This window comes from Dendropsophus ebraccatus, chromosome 2, assembly GCF_027789765.1.
Source record: "Dendropsophus ebraccatus isolate aDenEbr1 chromosome 2, aDenEbr1.pat, whole genome shotgun sequence".
NCBI classification, from domain to species: domain Eukaryota; kingdom Metazoa; phylum Chordata; class Amphibia; order Anura; family Hylidae; genus Dendropsophus; species Dendropsophus ebraccatus.
In genome coordinates, this window is record NC_091455.1 from 4,394,638 (window position 1) to 4,404,127 (window position 9,490).

General features: G+C 43.4%; 1 protein-coding gene across 1 annotated transcript in view; it reads right to left on the minus strand.

Moving 5' to 3' along the window:
* The window catches only part of LOC138782932 (cytochrome P450 2C29-like), a 42,239-nt gene extending 36,366 nt beyond the window's left edge, over nt 1-5,873 (minus strand). The window contains exons 1-2 of the mRNA XM_069956948.1: nt 5,660-5,873; nt 2,277-2,458 (exon numbers count right to left, since the gene is read on the minus strand). Coding sequence (XP_069813049.1) covers nt 2,277-2,453 — 177 coding nt within the window. The 5' untranslated portion in view covers nt 2,454-2,458; nt 5,660-5,873. The remainder of the gene's footprint in view (nt 1-2,276; nt 2,459-5,659) is intronic.
* Nucleotides 5,874-9,490: the final 3,617 nt, after the last annotated feature.

Consider the following 9,490-nt stretch of genomic DNA (forward strand, 5'->3'; position numbering starts at 1 on the left):
GGAACGTTCTGTGTGACTCCGCTGTGTCCTCTGTGTATGTCGGAACGTTCTGTGTGACTCCGCTGTGTCCTCTATGTATGTCGGAAAGTTCTCTGTGACTCTGCTGTGTCCTCTGTGTGTCGGAACGTTCTGTGTGACTCCGCTGTGTCCTCTGTGTATGTCGGAACGTTCTGTGTGACTCTGCTGTGTCCTCTGTGTATGTCAGAACGTTCTGTGTGACCCCGCTGTGTCCTCTGTGTATGTCGGAACGTTCTGTGTGACTCCGCTGTGTCCTCTGTGTATGTCGGAACGTTCTGTGTGACTCCGCTGTGTCCTCTGTGTATGTCGGAACGTTCTGTGTGACTCCGCTGTGTCCTCTGTGTATGTCGGAACGTTCTGTGTGACTCCGCTGTGTCCTCTATGTATGTCGGAAAGTTCTCTGTGACTCTGCTGTGTCCTCTGTGTGTCGGAACGTTCTGTGTGACTCCGCTGTGTCCTCTGTGTATGTCGGAACGTTCTGTGTGACTCTGCTGTGTCCTCTGTGTATGTCAGAACGTTCTGTGTGACCCCGCTGTGTCCTCTGTGTATGTCAGAACGTTCTGTGTGACCCCGCTGTGTCCTCTGTGTATGTCGGAACTTTCTCTGTGACTCCGCTGTGTCTGTCTGTGTTTGTGATCTGTTTGTCTGGGTTAAGGGCATAGTTTGCGACTCTTACCTAATATACAGAGGAGGCAAAGTCCAGACCCGGAGCAGAAGAAGAGTCCCGACCTTCCACCCTGACACACATCCTACCATCCACCAAAACAACAATGATGAGATAAGCTCCGTGTCAGGCGGCTGCGGCTGCCTGTGCCTTAGGCTCCATCACAGTGCTCCTATATTCTACATCCAAACCTTTATATCTGAGATCTCTCCGCACCCCCTGCTTGTTCAGGGTCTGCAGCTTACTCTGGTAATTTGTATCCTAGATTACTTATTGATCTGGACACCTCACTTCCTTGGGTGCCTCTGCATAATATCATACCCTATGGCTTAGTGTGGAGAGTGGAGGACAAGCTTTTGCTTAGTAGCTTTAATCTGACAGCATCACTGAGTGTGAATAAGGCAAATCACATCATGTATTCCCTCTATAACCCCCAGTGTGATGGGGACGGATACAGTGGAATGGGTCCAGTATAGAGAACAGATCAGAAGTGATGCCCTGGTTATGTAGTGTCCCAGAGTGGGATCCACTGTCTTGTTCCAGCATGTAAAGGTCGGTACTATGTATGTATATGTTTCTAAACTAAAGCCTGTAGTATCCAACTCCGGCCACTTGATGTCATTGTATTATCTGCTTGGCTAAATGTCAAAAATATATAAGAATTAACTCTATCCCCCATTGTTTATGTGTATTTCCTGTCACTGTTGCCACTGTCTCCTGATTAATGATTAGCAAATCACCCCCCCCCCATATAAAAATGTAGTGGGGTAGGACTAATGTGTTTAGTATACAGCTCAAGTTGGAGATGTGTGTTTACTCTGTTTTTGGGAAGCAACACTACAGATCCTGCTGCAACTCTTTTCCTGGGCCTGGCCTGTCGGCCAGGACCCATGAGCTTGACTATTGTTCTTCTTCTATATCCTGATACCCTAGCCATGTCCGGCTAGAGCAGAGGGAATGTGGAACATTGGGACTAAAATCCTATCCACACTGGGCTGTTGTCTTCTTCTTCTACCTCTGAATGTAACGCACAAGTAACTGAGGTACTGTATAAGCCAGTAGTCAAGCTAAGTGCATAGGCCGAGTCTCTACTGCAAACACGCTAGGATTCCTAAGGGGTACCCCCGACAGCTAGCTCTATGCACGCGGTGGGGCCTAGATAACTGGATCTGTGTCACTCTGTGCCCATAGACAGCATTAGGTGGAAGTTTATATCCCTGGGTGTAGGTAAGTCTTCTCTAAAGACCCCTTGCTGAACCATAGTACTCTGGATAAGGACCCCATGTTCACCACCAGACCCCCAAGCAGCTTCAGCTTCACTTTTAAAGGTTACTTAACTAACAGCCTATTGTCTTCAAAGTCTATATACCCGACTCATCAGTATATCTCCAGCTTCTGCGCTGTGCAGGTGTTACTCTTATATATCAGTGTTTCAACAGTGTCTGCTATATCTGGAAATGCACAAAAGTCTATTGTTATATTTGTATATAACCGTATATCCTTGTATCACTACTACTATATCTGATGTATGAACAGTAGATTACTCAGTATCCCCACTACCCAGCATGCACTGCACCAGGTCTCTTATACAAACCTTTTGGAAGTTTTGGGTGGCTGCTCTTAGGTCCATGTACTTGGGGGTCCCCAGCACAGGGATCGGGGCGGGTCCGGGGGGCAGAGATGGGTTTCCATGCTGCTTGGACCATGAGAGGAGAATGTAGAGAGTGAGGAGAAAGATGACGGAGAGGACGAGGATGGTGGACGGCTCCATGGCTCCTGGGATTACAGACATACACAAGATGTTATTGTTTGCAACATTGGGCGACTGATGTCTCCCGAAACTAGAGCGGGGGTGTAACCCTACCCTAACCACACACAGGTCCTCTCACTCACCGCATAATCATACATACAGGGAATTACCGATACAAGAATTACACATACAGGGAGTCACCAATACAAGAATCACACATACAGGGAGTCACTGATACAGGAATCACACATACAGGGAGTGACCAATACAAGAATCACACATACAGGAGTCACCGATACAAGAATCACACATACAGGGAGTCACCAAAACAAGAATCACACATAAAGGGAGTCACTGATACAAGAATCACACATACAGGGAGTCACCAATACAAGAATCACACATACAGGGAGTCACTGATACAGGAATCACACATACAGGGAGTGACCAATACAAGAATCACACATACAGGAGTCACCGATACAAGAATCACACATACAGGGAGTCACCAATACAAGAATCACACATAAAGGGAGTCACTGATACAAGAATCACACATACAGGGAGTCACTGATACAGGAATCACACATACAAGGAGTGACCAATACAAGAATCACACATACAGGAGTCACCGATACAAGAATCACACATACAGGGAGTCACCAATACAAGAATCACACATACAGGGAGTCACTGATACAAAAATCACACATACAGGAGTTACTGATACAAGAATCACACATACAGGAGTCACTGATACAAGAATTACACATACAGGGAGTCACCGATACAAGAATCACACATACAGGGAGTCACTGATACAGGAATCACACATACAGGAGTCATCGATACAAGAATCACACATACAGGGAGTCACCAATACAAGAATCACACATACAGGGAGTCACTGATACAAGAATCACACATACAAGGAGTCACTGATGCAAGAATCACACATAAAGAAGTCACTGATACAAGAATCACACATACAGGAGTCACTGATACAAGAATCACACATACAAGGAGTCAACGATACAAGAATCACACATACAGGAGTCACGATACAAGAATCACACATAAAGGGGTCACTGATACAAGAATCACACATACAAGGAGTGACCAATACAAGAATCACACATAAAGGAGTCACCGATACAAGAATCACACATACAGGAGTCACGATACAAGAATCACACATACAAGGAGTCACCGATACAAGAATCACACATACAGGGAGTCACCGATACAAGAATCACACATAAAGGAGTCACCGATACAAGAATCACACATACAGGAGTCACGATACAAGAATCACACATACAAGGAGTCACCGATACAAGAATCACACATACAGGAGTCACGATACAAGAATCACACATACAAGGAGTCACCGATACAAGAATCCCACATACAGGAGTCACGATACAAGAATCACACATACAGCAGTCACTGATACAAGAATCCCACATACAAGGAGGCACCGATACAAGAATCACACATACAGGGAGTCACCGATACAAGAATCACACATACAAGGAGTCACCAATCCAAGAATCACACATTCAGGGAGTCACCGATACAAGAATCACACATACAAGGAGTGAAGAATACAAGAATCACACATAAAGGAGTCACTGATAAAAGAATCACACATATAGGAGTCACGATACAAGAATCACACATACAGCAGTCACTGATACAAGAATCCCACATACAAGGAGGCACCGATACAAGAATCACACATACAGGGAGTCACCGATACAAGAATCACACATACAAGGAGTCACCAATCCAAGAATCACACATTCAGGGAGTCACCGATACAAGAATCACACATACAAGGAGTGAAGAATACAAGAATCACACATAAAGGAGTCACTGATAAAAGAATCACACATATAGGAGTCACGATACAAGAATCACACATACAGGGAGTCACCGATACAAGAATCACACATACAAGGAGTCACCAATACAAGAATCACACATACAGAGAGTCACCGATACAAGAATCACACATACAGGAGTCACCGATACAAGAATCACACATACAGGGAGTCACTGATACAAGAATCACACATACAGGGAGTCACTGATACAAGAATCACACATACAGGGAGTCACTGATACAAGAATCACACATACAAGGAGTGACAGATATAAGAATCACACATACAGCAGTCACCGATGCAAGAATCACACATACAGCAGTCACTGATACAAGAATCACACATATAGGGAGTCCCTGATACAAGAATCACACATACAAGGAAGGACAGATATAAAAATCACACATACAGCAGTCACTGATCAAAGAATCACACATATAGGGAGTCAATGATACAAGAATCCCAATACAAGGAGTGACAGATAAGAATAAGATAAGAATCACACATACAGCAGTCACCGATACAGGAATCACACATACAACAGTCACCGATAAAAGAATCACACATACAGGAGTCACCGATACAAGAATCACACATACAGCAGTCACCGATACAAGAATCACACATACAGCAGTCACCGATACAGGAATCACACATACAACAGTCACCGATAAAAGAATCACACATACAGGAGTCACCGATACAAGAATCACACATACAGGAGTCACCGATACAAGAATCACACATACAGCAGTCACTGATACAGGAATCACACATACAGGGAGTGACCAATATAAGAAGCACACATACAGGGAGTCACTGATACAAGAATCACAGATACAGCAGTCACCGATACAAGAATCACACATACAAGGAGTCACCAATACAAGAAGCACACATACAGGGAGTCACCAATACAAGAAGCACACATACAGGGAGTCACAGATACAAAAATCACACATACAAGGAGTCAACGATACAAGAAGCACAGATACAGGGAGTCACCGATACAAGAATCACACATACAGGGAGTCACCGATACAAGAAGCACACATACAGGAATAACTCTATCATGCCATGTACTACCTTCTGTGTGGCCCCTGTAAGACCCATGTATAACCCCTACATATCACATGTATGATCTGTGTTAGATATATGACTGTGTGTATTCTGCATGTGGAGCACAACATGTCCGCTCTGATATCCGTATAGTGACTGGTCTGCTCTCTGGTCCCTGCACCATATACATTATATTGTGCCCTCCACCCCATTCGCATGATACTACAGGATATATACAGCTGCACACACATATATACCCCTATAGATCCTGGCACTGACCTGTGGCATCCGGCACTTCTGCTCTGATTCCTTCTGATCAGTTCTCTCCAGATTTCTCCTATATTCCAGTAATGATTAACCCGGCCGCCCCTGCCCCACACCACTCTAACATCTTGTTTTTGTCACCTCATGGATAGTTTTACCCTACAGGCTTTTATGTCTGATTCAGGGGGTGAAGTTACCGATCTTACGGGAGTGCTATGCGCCCACCACTGGATACACTGACAAGGCTTTTGTAATAGAACAGGTGTAGTGCAGGTGTAGACAGGGGCGTAGCTAAAGGCTGATGGGCCCTGGTGCACAATGTTAGTTTGGGGCCCCCCCATCTCACCCCATCAGGCAAAGTCCTATCTAACGTTCTATCCAATTACTCTAATGTGCCCCCATGTTCTAATGCCCTGTCACTGCCTCCACCTCATGTACTGCACTACTGCCCCCTATAGATAATGGACTGTACTGTGTCATTGTCTAATCATTGTATTCCAATCTTTGACTCTACAGCTGAATAACTACAACTCTCATCATGAACTGCCAGTTGGAAACGATGGGGGTTGTAGTGCTGCAACCTGAAGAGCCACATGCTGCAAAACTACAACTCCCATTATAAACTGTCAGCAGGGCATGATGAAGTTTGAACTTCTGCAACCTGGAGAAGTCACCTGATATCACCTGCAGTCCTATGTAACACCACAGATAACAGTGATATCCCTCTGAGTACAGATAATGTAGTAGTCATCTGCAGTCCTATGTAACACCACAGATAACAGTGATATCTCTGAGTACAGATAATGTAGTAGATGTCACCTGCAGTCCTATGTAACACCACAGATAACAGTGATATCTCTGAGTACAGATAATGTAGTAGTCCCCTGCAGTCCTATGTAACAGCACAGATAACACAGTGATATCTCTGAGTACAGATAATGTAGTAGATGTCACCTGCAGTCCTATGTAACACCACAGATAACACAGTGATATCTCTGAGTACAGATAATGTAGTAGTCCCCTGCAGTCCTATGTAACACCACAGATAACACAGTGATATCTCTGAGTACAGATAATGTAGTAGTCATCTGCAGTCCTATGTAACACCACAGATAACACAGTGATATCTCTGAGTACAGATAATGCAGTAGCTGTCACCTGCAGTCCTATGTAACACCACAGATAACAGTGATATCTCTGAGTACAGATAATGTAGTAGTCACCTGCAGTCCTATGTAACACCACAGATAACACAGTGATATCTCTGAGTACAGATAATGTAGTAGTCACCTGCAGTCCTATGTAACACCACAGATAACACATTGATATCTCTGAGTACAGATAATGTAGTAGATTTCACCTGCAGTCCTATGTAACACCACAGATAACACAGTGATATCCCTCTGAGTACAGATAATGTAGTAGTCACCTGCAGTCCTGTGTAACAGCACAGATAACACAGTGATATCCCTCTGAGTACAGATAATGTAGTAGTCACCTGCAGTCCTATGTAACAGCACAGATAACACAGTGATATCTCTGAGTACAGATAATGTAGTAGATGATACCTGCAGTCCTATGTAACACCACAGATAACACAGTGATATCTCTGAGTACAGATAATGTAGTAGCTGTCACCTGCAGTCCTATGTAACACTACAGATAACGCAGTGATATCTCTGAGTACAGATAATGTAGTAGCTGTCACCTGCAGTCCTATGTAACACCACAGATAACACAGTGATATCCCTCTGAGTACAGATAATGTAGTAGATGTCACCTGCAGTCCTATGTAACAGCACAGATAACACAGTGATATCCCTCTGAGTACAGATAATGTAGATGTCACCTGCAGTCCTATGTAACACCACAGATAACACAGTGATATCTCTGAGTACAGATAATGTAGTAGTCACCTGCAGTCCTATGTAACAGCACAGATAACACAGTGGTATCTCTGAGTATAGATAATGTAGTAGTCACCTGCAGTCCTATGTAACAGCACAGATAACACAGTGATATCTCTGAGTACAGATAATGTAGTAGCTGTCACCTGCAGTCCTATGTAACACCACAGATAACACAGTGATATCTCTGAGTACAGATGATGTAGTAGCTATCACCTGCAGTCCTATGTAACACCACAGATAACACAGTGATATCTCTGAGTACAGATAATGTAGTAGCTGTCACCTGCAGTCCTATGTAACACCACAGATAACACAGTGATATCCCTCTGAGTACAGATAATGTAGATGTCACCTGCATTCCTATGTAACAGCACAGATAACACAGTGATATCTCTGAGTACAGATAATGTAGATGTCACCTGCAGTCCTATGTAACACCACAGATAACACAGTGATATCTCTAAGTACAGATAATGTAGTAGATGTCACCTGCAGTCCTATGTAACACCACAGATAACAGTGATATCACTGAGTACAGATAATGTAGTAGTCACCTGCAGTCCTATGTAACAGCACAGATAACACAGTTATATCTCTGAGTACAGATAATGTAGTAGTCACCTGCAGTCCTATGTAACAGCACAGATAACACAGTGATATCTCGGAGTACAGATAATGTAGTAGATGTCACCTGCAGTCCTATGTAACAGCACAGATAACACAGTGATATCTCTGAGTACAGATAATGTAGTAGTCACCTGCAGTCCTATGTAACACCACAGATAACACAGTGATATCTCTGAGTACAGATAATGTAGTAGATGATACCTGCAGTCCTATGTAACACCACAGATAACGCAGTGATATCTCTGAGTACAGATAATGTAGTAGCTGTCACCTGCAGTCCTATGTAACAGCACAGATAACACAGTGATATCCCTCTGAGTACAGATAATGTAGTAGTCACCTGCAGTCCTATGTAACAGCACAGATAACACAGTGATATCTCTGAGTACAGATAATGTAGATGTCACCTGCAGTCCTATGTAACACCACAGATAACACAGTGATATCTCTGAGTACAGATAATGTAGTAGATGATACCTGCAGTCCTATGTAACACCACAGATAACACAGTGATATCTCTGAGTACAGATAATGTAGTAGTCACCTGCAGTCCTATGTAACACCACAGATAACACAGTGATATCTCTGAGTACAGATAATGTAGTAGCTGTCACCTGCAGTCCTATGTAACACCACAGATAACACAGTGATATCTCTGAGTACAGATAATGTAGATGTCACCTGCAGTCCTATGTAACAGCACAGATAACACAGTGATATCTCTGAGTACAGATAATGTAGTAGCTGTCACCTGCAGTCCTATGTAACAGCACAGATAACACAGTGATATCTCTGAGTACAGACAATGTAGTAGTCACCTGCAGTCCTATGTAACACCACAGATAACACAGTGATATCTCTGAGTACAGATAATGTAGATGTCACCTGCAGTCCTATGTAACAGCACAGATAACACAGTGATATCTCTGAGTACAGATAATGTAGTAGCTGTCACCTGCAGTCCTATGTAACAGCACAGATAACACAGTGATATCTCTGAGTACAGATAATGTAGTAGCTGTCACCTGCAGTCCTATGTAACAGCACAGATAACACAGTGATATCTCTGAGTACAGATAATGTAGTAGATGTCACCTGCAGTCCTATGTAACACCACAGATAACACAGTGATATCTCTGAGTACAGATAATGTAGATGTCACCTGCAGTCCTATGTAACAGCACAGATAACACAGTGATATCTCTGAGTACAGATAATGTAGTAGTCACCTGCAGTCCTATGTAACACTACAGATAACACAGTGATATCTCTGAGTACAGATAATGTAGTAGGTGTCACCTGCAGTCCT